The 16,206-nt window shown below is 38.6% G+C and overlaps 1 protein-coding gene across 1 annotated transcript in view; it reads right to left on the bottom strand.

Annotated features, from left to right (window-relative positions):
* The window catches only part of LOC136883142 (ice-structuring glycoprotein-like), a 64,993-nt gene that overhangs the window by 2,302 nt on the left and 46,485 nt on the right, over positions 1-16,206 (bottom strand). The window contains exons 3-4 of the mRNA XM_068229607.1: positions 14,593-15,182; positions 964-1,005 (exon numbers count right to left, since the gene is read on the bottom strand). Of these exons, the coding sequence (XP_068085708.1) occupies positions 964-1,005; positions 14,593-15,182 (632 nt within the window). The remainder of the gene's footprint in view (positions 1-963; positions 1,006-14,592; positions 15,183-16,206) is intronic.

Genomic DNA, 16,206 nt, shown 5'->3' with positions numbered 1-16,206 from the left:
GAATTTACTTTTCCTTTTACACCTTCTAGAAGTCTAACTATCCTTGCCGGGTTTGAAACCAAGATCTACCACTAGTGCACAGACGCAGCTAGCTATATGCACACAATGTGTATACATATACACACACTCGTGATTTATTTTCATTTTTGTATAAAAAAGTGGATTTATAATTATACTTTCTTTCTCCTAGAAATAAGTCCAAGACTCGATCATATGTTTCGGTATAGTAATATGAAGCCAAGTCAGATAAAGGCGCAATCGGTACACCCCGAAGGACATGGGTTCAGTTCCTGTTCGAAAAGTTGAAAAATATAAACCAGACATCCCTTCATCATTCGCTCTATGTGTGAGAATGGATTAATCAAGCGACTGCAAATTTCAAGCATTCTGTTACTTAGAGACCTTACAATCCATTTTGATGCTTTATTAAACTTCTTGGATTGACGATTCTTGTCTTATATTGTAATTCTTCTTAAATTTCCACCGTTGAATATTTTTTTTAAGAAAAAGGTTCCCATTTAATTAGTTCAGAGAGAATGATTACCTACTTGTACTTCCTATTAAAGCAAAAATCACCGCCACCACCACACCCTATTTGTAGTGGCAAATGGCGCTGTTGTTCATTCATGACTAGCAGGTTGTGCTGAAGACAAGAACGGAAGAGCGTAGAGGTGAACACTGAATACAAGCAAGTGCCGAGGTTTGGACTAGTAGAAACCTTTACTTCCCATTCCTCAAAGGGTTTTAAGGGCCTGTATGCGAGTGATTACGTTTTGATAAAGAGTAGCGTATCCGAATACTTTAATACCTTTTTGAAATCTCAAAAATTTCAGCAGTTTTCTTTACGTTGTATAGTAGAGCATTTTTCACACTGCTGGATAATTCAGGGTCAATGTTCGCGGTTTTCGTTAGGAGTATTCCATTTGAAGAATTTCGGAGACTTTTTCCTGAATATATACTTACCAGGACCTTCATGGTTGATGTGATGTTGTGGTTGCTAGTGATCTAGAAACTGAACTGACTTCTCCATGCTTGGGCCAGCTGTTTTATACCGGTCGGCCCTCCTTTCTCCAGTGAGTAGCCCGGGAGACACCCATCGCCTTACCACACCAGTGGCAGCTGCAGCAGTTTAGGATGGCCAATACGACACACACGCCTCATATATCAACGACAATCATTCCTGTATAGACTGCTGATCAAGGTTACCATGACAACTCTGTGTCTATGACACCACAACTTTTGAAGGACTCATTGAGGTGCTATTCTAGTTTCTGATTTTACTATGTTCTGCTTCGGCACTCGCCTTCTTTGCGGAAGGACGTGGGATCGAATCTTTGTACAGACGACTGGCATTCAAGAATGCTTGTAGGGGAGATAATTCAGAGGTCAATTTAGAATTACTAAACACCTCGCTTAACGAGAAATATCATCATTCTCATCCTTTAACCGTCTCCAGTAAATTCTGTCCAACACTTTTCTTTTTCCATCTTAATTATTCGCTTTGCTTTTAGTTTCATTTATTTGTATTTTCGATCTAATTCTCTAAACCTGCCCATGTTCTTATCTACACTCTTATGGTCCCCCTTGTCCTTCTCTTTTCTTGCCATATTTCGTTCTCTTCTGGCACTCCGCACACCGTCATTCCACCATGGGGTTTCTATCTGTTTCACTCTTGCACTAGTCCTCCCAACAGTGCCAGTTGCACTACTCACAAGATCTTTCTTAAATTTTGCCCATTCTTCTTATCCATTTCCTGCACCTTCTCTGCGTAACTAGCCTCGAATTTTCTGTTGCTATTCTTCCTGTTTCTACGGTTTTTCCAATTTCCAAACTTTTATTTGAGATATGCGTCTTGTTTTGACCTTTTCTACTGCATAGTTTCTCAGAGTCGCAGCAAGTAGCCTGTGATCAGTGTCCAACCTTTCTCCTGGGAAAACCTTATCAGATACTAGCTGTGGTTCCCATCTCTGCTCAGGTACTTTCTTTGAATATTTGTTGCAGGATTTGTATTAATTGTTTGAAATGATATTTTATAGATTACTTTATTGTTTACGAACACTTTTGTAAATTTAGAGTTGTTGTTATGTGTTTAATTTTAAGTTTTAGTTTGAGATTATAATTTCGCGTTAAATTATTTCCTTCACACTTTTTCGGGGAAGTAGTTCATCCTTAAAAACAAATAATATAGCTATGTATTTACGCCTCGTGCAATAGATATGATGTATACGATTCCAACTGTTACTAAATCAGTCTAGGAACCCCGAAAACTGTGGACTTAACAAAAATATCGGTCATTTCGGACATATTCTTGTTCACCCCTTCTCTACTCCCATACCGATTGAGTTTGAACTTGGACTTAAACGACATCGAGAGTTTTACAATTCATTTCAGCGACCGCAAATCCCATGGATTCGATATAATATCTGTCGTTTTCGCTGATTTTTACTTATTAACCCTTTACCTAGGGGTGCTAGTGGTGTCTTACCCTCACCGTATTTTTCCAGATAGTAAGTTATGTGTGTACCAAGTTAGATTGAAAGCTGTGCTAGAACATACATATATTCAACCTTAATTTCGGTCATTTTGTACATTTTCTTTTTCACCCCTTCTAACCCCCATTCCTGTTGGGGCTTAACATTGACATACATGGCTTTTTTAAAGTATCACATTTTATCTTAAGGACCCCGAACGCCATGGATTGGACGCTAATGTCGGTCATTTTAGATTTTATTTTTACATTTAACCTCCTCCCCTACGAGCTAGGGGTGTCTTTCCCTACAGTATTTTCTTCGAGATAAGTCATATTTGTACCAAGTTTGGTTGAGAGCTATGATGGAACATACACACTTATGTCCATAATCTCGGTCATTTTTGAACATTTTCCTCTTACCTTCCTATGTCTGTGGGGTCTGAACTTTGACTTAAACGACATTCAGTGTGTCACTGTTCATCTCTGCCACCCCGAAAACTATGGATTCGACTTTATTTTCTATTATTTGTGTACGCCACACGGCCTTCCTAGTTCCACACTTAGGAGTGCTAGGGGTGACTTAGCCTACCCCCACTGTGTTTGTCTTCAAATAGTAAGTCGTAAGTATACCAAGTTTGGCTGAAATTGCTCCAGTGGTTTAGGAGGAAATGTGGAAAGTTACTTCATAAAACATGGCGGCGTGTTCACATCCTCCTAAATACAGCATTTCTTACCGGGCCATAATGATACAGCGTAAGTTGTTGTCGCCTAGCGACAATCTGTCCACCAAGTCGATCGAATCTTGGTGCGGTTTTGCAATTAAATGAATTACATAAAATTACTCATCATAAAAAAAACCACCCGTGGGATTTCGTTCAAACCACTTCCTAAACCGTCTCAAGATTAATGAGAATAAATTGTGAAATTTTCAGCGAAATCGGTCCAGTAGATTTTGAGTTCACTCGAGACGAACAAATAAATATTCATTTTTGTATCTGTGTATATAAGATAAGAGTTTTGTCTGTACATTGCTATGAATTTTAAAACAATTGCATTTCTGGATCGGTCGAGTCCACAGTAACAAGGAAATACACTTTTTAATTTTCCGTAATTTATGTCTGTCTGTCTATCTGTATGTATGTACGCGCATCACAAGAAAACGGATGAGGAGTATTTCATGAAAATCGCTATGTAAAGTCGAGGAATAAGTCACTACAATTTATGCCATAAATAATTTTATTTACGCTGAATAAAAAGGTAGTTTAGGGGAAGGCCTAAAATGCAAGTCTCATATATTATGTTATTAGTGGTCCTTTCGATAAATACTGCACGAATAAAGTTATGTAGTATTACATTTCCGATAATTTATGTCTTATACATTTTTACCGTACCGGCTATGATAACAGAGATGATAAAAAAAAATATTTTTTTTGGCAAAGTCCATATCAGCGCCGAGTCACGAAAAAATGGGTAAACAGATGTTATTGAAAATCGGTATGTAAAGTCGGGAAATAAGTCACTACAATCTAGGCCATAACTACTTTTATTCACGCTGAATGGAATGGTAGTTTAGGAAAAGGCCTAAAATTTAATACTCAAATATTTATGTTATTAGTGGTATTATCGGTAAATACTACACAACTAAAGTTATATAGTATGACATTTCCGATCATTTATGTCTTATACATTTTTACTGTACCGGCTATGATAACAGAGATATTCATGAATTTTGATTTTTGTTGCAAAGTCCATATCAGCTCCGAGTCACGAGAAAATGGGTAAAGAGATGTTAATGAAAATCGGTATGAAAAATCGGGGAATAAGTAATTACAGTCTACGCTATAAATAATTTTATAAGATGCCCTAATATCACAGAGTCGCAAGAAAACTAAATGTGGAGGCCTACAATACAGAAAGCTCATAAAAACGATCAACAATAACATTATATTGAGCATTGTTTGTAGTGATGTGCTTTATGTCTTCTGCTGCCACTCTTCTTGGATAGATGGGATTACTGCTGCGTACCGAGTATGACAGTATGCCTGAATATTGTCGGGTAGTAGCTGGGGAGTTAGATATCTCTCTTCTTTAGAATGCAATTCCTCCGTTTCATACACTTTCTGGTACTACTGATAAGGAACAGACGGGTCAATCACAGCATTTCAGTTGTTCAATCACTACTCTGAGGCAGTGTGCACATTTAACGGAATAATGGCAGAAGAGTGTTAGCGGCTGTCTGCGGCCTGGTCATTCCAGCACTGGAACTTTGGACTGTTAGATCGGCAGCGTTAACGTGAGCAAATGTGCGTTTTTTCATTTGATTGAGTATTTAATATGATAAAATAACATTGCTTTTAATCGCTACATTCCTACAGACGTCATTGTAATGACCTATGTTGACTTCAGTTGGGAAAATCACAAAGACAGTCGTTCTGAGAATTCCGTAACGAAGCACGGGTACAATAGCTAGTATTAGATAAAATAATCAATCAGTGATCTCTGTTCTCTATTCTAACTATATCTTGTGATTTTATGGATAGTTGTTTCTTGTAATAGGTGTTCTTAATGATAAGACTGTTCCTCAGACAGAAATCCTGGAGGCATTCACTTCCTCTGTTCGTGTTTCCAGAGCCATTAGGGCCAATTCACACTTTCATACCCTATTCTATCCACACCAACTTGGGTGTTTAGATCCTCTATTATTATTGTATTGTCCTCTTCTACATGTTCTTCCAGATTTCCAAGGAAACCATCTTTATCTTCTTGTGAGCATCCAGACTGGGGTGCACAGAACTGGATAATATTCAAGACCTTTCCATTTACCTTTGTTCGTAGTTTGATTATTCTGTCACTGACATACTCTGTATCAGAGACAGCATCTACATTCTTACTAATGATAAAGGCAACACTATTTCGTGCCTCCCTTGCATTCCCATTCCAGTAAAGCTTGTACTCTTTCCTCAGTGACATGGCACCCTTCCCTTTCCACTTTGTCTCACTTAGTCCTAAGATCTAAATCTTCCTTCGTTCCATATCATCAACAAGTTCTTCACGCGTAGCGTTAAAGGCGAAGATGTTAAGAGTCCCAATTCTTGTGTTGTTCTCTCTCATTTGTTTCTTCTTTGCATACTTCTGCTTAACTTCGGGTTGTTGGACGTCATACCTATAGATGACTCAATGTTAAGGAAACAATATTGCTCTTATGACGACAGTGTTGCCATATCGAACAGCTCTGCTCAACAGCATCACGGGAAAACGAAGGATCATGAATATGTGGAACACAGTTTTTAAGTTTAAGAAAAAAGGGGGGAGAGAGTGAGCTGCACATCAAGAATAATTTACTTTTCTTTGTTCCCCACCTCGTCTATAAAGTAAATAAGTTAGAAAGTAGAAAACAGCTAATGAGGGAACTGAATAGAGTGAAAAAAGAAGCAAAAGAGAATTATATGAATGGCATACTTCAAGAGGGTAATGACCACAAATGGAAATCGAAAAATCTGTATTCATATATTAGGAATCAAAAAGGAAAAGGAATCCAAATTCCTACAATTCCTACTATTTAACAGATACTGAGAAAGCAAATCTATTTAGTAGGGAATTCAGAGATTCAGTAGAAGATTGTCAGGAGTTGGAAACCGTAATAGAAGGTAGAGAGGGAGAGACACACAGGGAAACAAGAAGCTTCTCATTCACAAATGAAGATATTTTCAGAGAAATCCAACTGCTTCGGCAAGGAAAAGCAGCAGGAAGTGTTCAAATTGCTGGGGAGGTATTAAAGACAATGGGGTGGTACATAGTGCCTTATTTAAAATTTCTCTTTGACTATGTCATAAATAATAGTGTAATACCAAAGGAATGGAAGGAATCTAGAATAATACAATTTATAAAGGAAAGAGTGATAAAAGGAAACCAGAGAACTACAGACCAATCAGCCTGACCAGTATAGTTTGTAAAATACTGGAGAGTTTAATAGCAAAGTACATCAGAGGGATATGTGATGATAAAAATTGGTTCATAAGGAGCCAGTATGGATTTAGAAAGAAATTTTATTGTGAGGCACAACTGGTGGGATTTCAGCAGGACATATCAGATCAGTTGGATTCAGGAGGCCAGTTAGATTGCATAGCCATAGATCTCTCCAAAGCCTCTGATAGAGTGGAACATGGAATATTATTAAATAATTGGAGGGAATAGGATTGGACGTAAGGGTTATACGTTGGATAAGAGCATTTCTAAATTCAAGGGTTCAGAAAGTCAAAGTAGGAAATAATATATCACAGGAAGAGAAAGTTTGGAAGGGAATCGCACAGGGTAGTATAATCGGTCCGTTACTTTTCTTAAAATACGCAAATGATTTAGGGAACAATATAACATCGAAAATAAGATGTATGCAGATGACATAATTGTTTATAGGAAAATAAATAACATTGAGGATTGTTCAGAATTACAAAGGGGCCTTGAGAGTATCCAAGAATGGGTTAAAGAAAATAATATGAAGGTTAATGGACGCAAATCAACTGTTACAACATTTACAAACAGGAGCTTTAAAACTGAATTTGAATATACTTTGGATGAGGTAGTTATCCCAAAAGATGGCAAGTGCAAATACTTAGGTGTGAGATTTGAAAGTAATTTGCACTGGAAGGGTCATGTTGATGACATTGTTGGGAAAGCATACAGATCGTTACATGTCATGAGGCTACTTAAAGGATGCAACAAAGAATTAAAAGAAAAAAGTGGTTCGTCCATTATTGGAATATGCAAACAGTGTTTGGGATCCTCACCAAGAATACCTAATAAAAGAACTAGATGGTGTGTAGAGGAAAGCAGCAAGATTTGTAACAGGGGATTTCAGGAGAAAGAGTAGTGTATCAGAAATGTTAAAGGAACTTGGGTGGGAAACTTTAAGTAAGAGAAGGGAGAAAACTAGACTTATAGGATTATATAGAGCCTACACAGGAGAAGAAGCATGGAGAGAAATCCGTGAGAGGCTTCGGTTGGAAAATAATTATATTGGCAGAACTGACCACAAGTACAAAATTAGAAGGAATTTTAGCCGAAGCGATTGGGGTAAATTTTCATTCATTGGGAAGGGCGTGAAGGAGTGGAACAGTTTACCAGGGTTGTGTTTCATCCTTATCCAAAATCTGTACAGATATTCAAGAAGAGAATGAACAGCAACAGAGAAAATAAATGAAATGTTAGAGGGCATTCGACCAGCGCAGGATATTGTAAATAAAAAATGTGTGTGATTAAATTCATTCCATCCCCTGGTCTATGGAGTTTGGACAGCCCAAGTAGGGGACTGCCTGTAGGGGTGAAGTACAGTGGGGACTTCGAGGGCCCTGGAACCGCTACGGTAGCTGTGAAGGCCCTTCAGGAACTCTGAAAAATGGTGGCAAAAGGGGCTCTGGTTAAGACGCAGCAGGTCGTTATGCTACTTAGGTTCCAAAATTGGTAAAATATAAATATGTAAATAAATACAATGTTAATTTTAATCTTATACCAGTTGTATATTATTATTAGAAGTAATGTCACATACTGTATATGAGTTGACTATGTTTGTAAGTACAGGAGATATTATAAGTAGAATTTTTTAAACAATATAAATGTATTAAGGATGATGTGTGTGTTTAATATAAAAATTATTAGTGTAAGTTGTATAATATTGTATTCTAGGAAAATTTTCTTCGTCTCTTGTTAATTTAAAATTTAGTGCTTGACAATAATGTATTTTAGTGTACCATTTGCCACCAAGGTAGACACCTCATTTGCAAATAAAGATATTTGATTTGATTTGATATTAATATTAAAGATAGAAATCGCACACATAGGCTGATTAATAACATTAGACTCACTCAACACATGACAAGTACGCACTGATATAAACACCAAGAAACAGACGAAGCACATAAATACAGAAATAAACTGTCAGGATTCACCGAGTAAGTAAGAGAGCGACACAGAAGGAAAAGGAAGGCAACCAAGCGATGGCTGTTCCGACCATTGTGCTTATTCCCCGCAAATGTATTGATGAAACAGGAAAACTTCAGTAGTTATTTTAATAACACACGGGACAAAAATGCCTTATCCTTTTTTCTTTCTTCTGTAATACAGTATAAAGTACATTACAATATTCCTTAATCACGAGATATTATGGGTATCTGAGAGGGGGTGTGTTCGCTCCTTGTAAGTCCATAAGAGCAATACTGTTTCCTTAACATGGAGGGGTGGCTTTCCATTCTCCTTGCACTAAGGCGAATACCGGGACAGTTTCTAGAATAGGCCACGGCCACCTACCCTCTCACCTTCTCCGCTCATCTCCTTCTCCGATACAAATCTCCTGCCTGAGAGATGGCGCTAACGTGTAAGAGGCGCGCCTCCGCCTTCAGGGGAGGAATGAAAATATTTTAGTAGTAGTGAAACATGGAATGATGTATAGCAGAGGTATGTAAAGATGTCATATTCTAGATTAACTTATACATAAGAATAAAACAAAAATAGTGAATTTTATCCCAAACGGAGACAGAAGTTCATTAGTCAGGTTGAGCGGAGAAAAGCTATCACAGATGAAACATTTCCCTTACCTTAGCGGCATAATTTCGTCTGATGAAAGGAGAGAAAAGGAGATAAGAAGAACAGCGCAAGCTAAGGAAGCCTTGTATAACAAAACATCATTGCTGGCATGTAAGGCAGCTAGTATAGATGTTTGCAAGAAAAACATTAAAACTAATGTCGTGTCGCAGCAATAGCTGCGAATTAAGACTAAGAATGAAACTGATGATAAAGGAAACGTGAGAAAAGTAATGGAGAATATACTGTACTCCGGAAGACCATACATTTCCCTTTGAGCATATGTTTTCGTTATGACTACATATGGACCTTTTGAACCTTGGCATTCGCACTACCATAATCTTATACTCAATGCACGAAATTGAAGTTTCTGTTACTGGAACGGGCAAACCAAACATTTTGTGAATTGTCGCACCATCTGGTAATAAAAAAGTTGAAATTTCTGTCCATGCAGTAGCGATTACAATCTCACCTCCGCTTCTAATCATGAATACTAAACTTGAATAAACAAATATTATCTCTCAGACTTCTCGAGCTTCTAAAACATATATGTTTTGACTTGATTTCACACAGACATCTATCGGACTAACATATGAAGATCTGGATAGACAACTTACACATAGCCCTCTATCGGGTTGGCATAGAAATGTCAGCAAATATAACTTTCATAAAGTCATCTTCCGCCGAATACTGTTAAATGCAACGACCTGAGCGTCATATTATTCGAATAAATGACTATTTTAGGCAGATAAAGGACTTAATTAAATAAACAATATTTTCCTAGTAATCCTGAAATGGAGACGTTTGTTTGGTGTATAATACAGCAGTAATCGGTATGAAAAGTGGGGGAATAAGTAACTACAGTCTACGCTATAAATAAATTTTTAAGATGCCCTAATATCACAGAGTCGAAAGAAAACTAAATGTGGAGGCCTACAATACAGAAAGCTCATAAAACCGATCAACAATTACATTACATTGAGCATTGTTTGTAGGGATGTGCTTTATGTCTTCTGCTGCCACTCTTCTCCGATAGATGGTGTGTTCTTATTACTTCTGAAATCTATACATACATATACAGTGGATGTTGATATATTTGAGATTATTAGACTCAAGGACTACTGAGCCGATTTCGCTAAAAATTTCACGGTTTGTTCTTATTACTTCTGAGAGGGATTATGAAGTGGTTCGAACGATATGCGCTGAATAGTTTTTCTATGATGAGTAATTTTAGGTAATCTTATTGAATTGCAAAGCCGTATCAAGATTGGATCGACTTGATGAACAGATTGTCGCTAGCTTACGCTATATCATGATAGTCCGGTAATAAATGCTGTATATAGGAGGATGGGAACACGTCGCCATGTTTTATAAAGTACCTCTCTTGGTAAGAGGTCCATTCTTATGCCTGTTATAAGGAAAAAGCAATCCAACATGCCGTGATCGAGATATACTTTCATGTCATAGGACCAACCTTGATAGGTCTGCCCAGTTTGAAGGATGTAGCTGTGTATTACATGTGTAAAATATTTATGAAACTGTGAAAAATATAGAATGTCAACAGTCGAATGACACGAGTTATCACCCTCTCGTAACAAAGAGAGACTGGGAGTTTCGAACGAACAAAGGCGAGTCTATGTAATCTACCACTATAAGTCTATATATATGTCATTATGTGGGTATGTATGTATTACATCACCTCCTAAACCACCTTCAAAACCACTGGAGCGATTTCAACCAAACATGGTATACTTATGAGTTAGTATCAGGAGACAAATCGCGTGGGTATAAGACACCAAAAGCGCCCTTAATGTCGGGATGAGGTGTTGAGGTATAAAAACAGTCTAAAATAGTGCCGAATCCATACTTTTCGGGGTCGCTGAAATGAATTGTGAAATCCGGATGTCGTTTACGTCTAAAACGAGCCCTAAACTGCAGGGGCGTGAGAAGTTATGTAGGAAAGAACATTTGTCTAAATGACCAAGATTATGAATGTTTGTATGTATATTCCAGCATAGGTGTCAACTAAACATGGTACAAATATTACCTGCTATCTGGAAAACATACTGGGGGCAAGGCAGCCGTAGAAGCCCTAGGGAAGGGCACGTAATGTAATTATAACTAAAAACGACAGTTGTTAGTGTTGAATACATACTTTTCTAGGCTATGGGAGTGATTTCAATCAAACTTGGTACACTTATGACTTTCTATCAGGAGACAAACTGCGTGGAGGTATGATAACCCTAACATCACTAGGGGTGCGGCGGGAGGGGTGAGATGTAAAAAAAAATTGTGTCGAATCCATAGTTTTCGGCGTCACTGAGAAAAATAGTGACACTCCGGACGTCGTTGAAGTCCATGTTCAACCCCCATCGACGTGGAGATGAGAAGGGTGGGAAAGAAAATGTCAAAATGACCAAAATTACGGGTGTATCTGTGTTTTTTCCAGCAGAACGCTCATACAAAATTGGTACAAATTTGACTTACTACCGGAAAAAACACTGTTGGGTTAAAAAATCCCTAGCACTCTTAGCGGATGTGGTGACAATGATATAATAAACGAAAGTTACTGATATTAATGTCGAAAGCACCTTTTACGAGGTCGCTGAATTGAACTGTGACACCCTGGATTGTTAAGTCATACTTCATCGCAATCGGTATGGAGGTTGAGGAGGGGTGAAAATTAATGTAAAAATAACTGAGGTTATGGATGCATGTGGGTTTGTTCCAGAATAGCTCTCAACGAAACTTGGTGCACATATGTCTTACCATCTGGAAAAAAAATGTAAAGTGGGAATGAAGCATCCCCACCCGCAGAGGGTCGGGGGTTGGGATGACATGTACACATAATGAAAAATTAACGATATTTTCTCTGTGTCTCTGAGACGAATTTAGAAGCTCTGGATACCATTTAAGTACACGTTCAGCCTCCCTTGAGACGGGATTAATAGTAAATAGCTGAAAATGATCGAGATTAGTGTTGAATCCACCACTCTTGGGGTAGCAAGGCTGATTGCTGGCAGTCTCAATGTAGTTATCACTTTTTTCATTGAAAGGATAAAATACTTTCCAGTCAATTAGAGCTTCCACAAGGACAAAGTATTACTCGAAAATTAAATAATCTGAAACTTGGAATCAAACACTTCTAAATAACTATAAAACTACATAATACATGGTAAAATCAACATCCCAAAAAGGCATTCTATAACATTTCACTTCACACATAACTAATTGGTAATACAAATCTTAAGGGTAAACATTCAAAAACCATCCGGTCAACTCCGGTTACTACAGCTAGTGTAGAATATAATTGTATACTTTAATATTGTAATTTTAAGTAGAGGTGGAGGTACATTCGTGTAGGTGGGGCGTTACCATTTCTCCATTCACCATCCCTGTATTGTACCTACAATTTGTGGAAAATAAATAAATAAATAAATAAATAAATAATAATAATAATAATAATAATAATAATAATAATAATAATAATAATAATAATAATAATAATTACTTGGATTACGCTTCTGTTAAATGGTTTGCTTGGAAGGGAGTCTTACAATGCAGAGTTTTAATACAATCAATAGTGTTCACACAAAGAAGATCGATGCACAACTCAATCAGGCAATGCGCATAATCACGGGTTGCATTCGGAGCACGAACACACTATGACTTCCTGCTCTCAGGAATATTCCACCTCCAGCCCTAAGACGATCAGAAGCTCTCCTAAAAGTTTGCAAGAACATTCAGCGGAACCCCCAACTACCCATCCATCAAGATATTACGCACACTGAACATCAACGACTGAAATCAAGGAAACCACCCTGGTGTACAGCAATGGAAATTGAACGAAGCTCTTTTCATGTCAACAGTTCATGGAAAGCCCAGTGGGATCAGTCTTCAGTAGTGAACAAACATCTAGTTGAGAATCCTTCCAAACGAGTACAAGGATTTGATCTTCCAAGACGACAGTGAAGAATCAGCAATCGAATAAGAACTGGACAAGGCAGATGTGGTTATCTGTTGTGCAAATGGGGTTGGACTAGCTCTGCAGATTGTGATTGTGGTGTCTCTTCTCAGTCAATCCACCACATTGTTGCTGACTGCCCAGTTCGAGCTTTCAAAGGAATGCTAATGGACATTCACCGCACATCGAATGAAGCAGTTGATTGGGTCAAAATGCTAGACCTAGAGTTATAGTAATGTACGGACTTGTGACTAGGCACATTTATCCTAAACTATATGCATGTGTGTACATAGATTCATCATACGATAAATAAATAAATAAATACATACATATCGATATATTGTCTAATTATTTGTATTGTTATTTGTAATTTGAATGCAAGAAATTAAAAACAAATGTATCTTTTACCTTGAACGAGTGAGGAAAAAGAAATCAGTGGAGAGACAACAATCCTGATGGATGGTAGCTAATCAATAAATATACGAGTTGATCAGTCGTACTACAGAACTTATCTATGTGTATGAACGGGATAAATGTGGGATTTTTTACTGTTATATACACTGGAGAAACGTGTCGGGTGAGTTATTTTCACAGATGAAATTCTACTTTTTAGGTGTAATAAATAAATAGTTTATTTACATAATTTACAAATGAGATGAAATAATTTACAGAGGTGTATTCATGAGAACTTGGTGAGTGTTCACTAGCACGTGAGTACATGTTGAAAGTCCTGGAAGGTGATGTACCTCATCCACGTCGGTATCTGTTGAAACAAACAAACAAACACGGAAAAATTAAATAAATATTAAATCAAAATCGGTAGCTTTTAAGTTAATAATTTGTGAAGCATCAAAAGTCAGTATCATTAACATAATAATAAAGGTTATTAACTGTCCTCAAAATATAGAGTTTTGAGACTGCAAATTTAATCAAGTGACAGGGTTCAGTTCATCTGTGGAGTATCTGTTACTATATTGTGATTATACTGTTCTGCTTGTAACTGAGAGAGACATATAAGATTAAAGGCAGGCAATGGAGGACAAGAATATGATGATTATTTCTCTAATAAAGTGTTCTTGTGCTTTATCGCAGACGCGGCATTATGAAGTTTGAATGGATAATGATGTTTTGAAATTCATTCATATAAATAAAAGGAAATGAGATACTTTGTAATGATTGGAATCGATTGTTAAATGAGGTGAATACTCTCCAGTGATTAGTCAGAGTAGTAATAAGATGACACATTAATTGTATTAGTATATTATTATTTTCAACAAGGTTTGTAAATTACGTATATTGGGCAGTGGTACACAACTCCTTAGTGAGTAATGCTCGGATATGAATTACGTTCCAAGCTTACTTTGGCGGCGCGGTTGGAAGCAAGGAAGGAACTCGGTGATATATAATCACCTGGAAGTCTTAAGAGGGTGGTTTACTTTCCTTCACACTTGTGGAACACTATAACGGAAAGTCATGTGTCGTGTTAGAATGCAAATGGCTGCTAGTCAAATTTGAAGCAAAAAGACGTACTCACCTGAATTGTGGGCCGGTGTGATTTGCAGAAGTTTACTGCTTAACCGATGACCTTGGAGTATCCAAGAGCAGGGGCGGCATAACCGTAAGCGGGTCCGTGGGCAGCGTAGCCGATAGCGGGGGCGGCAGCAATACCATGGGAGTAGCTGATAGCGGGAGCGGCGGCAGCATATCCTACCCTAGCGACGGCAGGGGCAGCGTAGCCGATAGCGGGGGCGGCAGCAATACCATGGGAGTAGCTGATAGCGGGAGCGGCGGCAGCATATCCTACCCTAGCGACGGCAGGGGCAGCATAGCCGTAGGCGGGGGCGTGAGCAGCGTAGCCGTAGGCGGGGGCGGCGTAGCTGACAGCGGGGGCGGCAGCGATGGCAGGGGCGGCATATCCTACCCTAGCGACGGCAGGGGCAGCATAGGTGTAAGCGGGGGCGGCAGCGTAGCTGACAGCGGGGGCAGCATATCCTACCCTAGCGACGGCAGGGGCAGCATGGATGGCAGGGGCAGCATAGCTGTAAGCGGGAGCGTGGGTGGCATAGCTGACGGCAGGAGCGGCATAGCTGACGGCGGGAGCGGCGTAGCTGACGGCGGGAGCGGCGTAGCTGACAGCAGGGGCGGCGTACCCCAGAGCGGGAGCGGCACCATAGCCTAGACCAAGCACTCCACGCTTCTCAGTCTTCTTCTCCTCAACGGCTACCTTCTCTTCCTTCTTCTCCTCGGCGTAGGCAACTACGGCCAGAGCAAGGACGAAAACAGCCTGGAAAGAACAAACACACCAATAACTTTCCAGCCTGTCTTACAATGTTTGGATTTTCAGCACAAAATGTTTCATCTTCAGCCAGAATTTTATCCTGATACTATGAAGTTTGGCCTTTATAGTTAAGTTGGAATTAGTAAAAATAGGTTTTTTCAAGTGAATATAAAAATGGGATATGCAAACAAATGATTTTAAATGCGGTGCGCCAGCAGTTTGTTCTTGTCACGACGACGTTTTACTGAGACAAGTTTAATATTGTGGTTTTAGTCTATCAACTATGCTCCGTAATTATATGTCTGTTAAATGTAGAAGACTACAATAACTTTCCATTTGGGTTTGATGCTCTGGCAAGAAATCAACAAAATGTAGAAAAGAAATTTCGACTTCTGGAGAAGTTCAATCAAACTACCTACGCAAGTTGATTCCCGGGGGCACATAGAGCGAACCACGCTTTCCTACTTAGCTCCGAGTTGGGAACAGTGTAAACCTTCACGTTTAAGTTCTCCAGAGACCTCCATAACCTGTACGGAAATGGCCGTACTTTTTAATTTCCATAATCTACCACTTAGAAATCAACTTCCTTCTTGGAGACCACAGATTCGATCTTAACTATGCTATGAATTAGAATGTTTTAGATCAATGTCTTTAACGGTGGGAGAATCGTGCGCACTGACCGCACGAAACACATCCTTCTTTTTGAGGTGGCAAGAGCACATAATATTTAACAGTTTTGAGCACCTTTATAACTGGCGAAGAGTTTTATTTTACCGGGGCTATATAAGATAGTTCGATTCTAGAGACAAGAATTCTCTGTCTGTCTAAACTGTCCGGTTCGATATTCGTTTTGAGTGTGAGATTTATATACTTACTGGGATCATATAAATGGACCTCAGTACGATTCCTATCACTAAGTAA

This window comes from Anabrus simplex, chromosome 11, assembly GCF_040414725.1.
Source record: "Anabrus simplex isolate iqAnaSimp1 chromosome 11, ASM4041472v1, whole genome shotgun sequence".
Classification (NCBI taxonomy): Eukaryota; Metazoa; Arthropoda; class Insecta; order Orthoptera; family Tettigoniidae; genus Anabrus; species Anabrus simplex.
The sequence above is the reverse complement of the archived record's forward strand: the minus strand, read 5'-3'. Positions and strand labels throughout refer to the sequence as shown.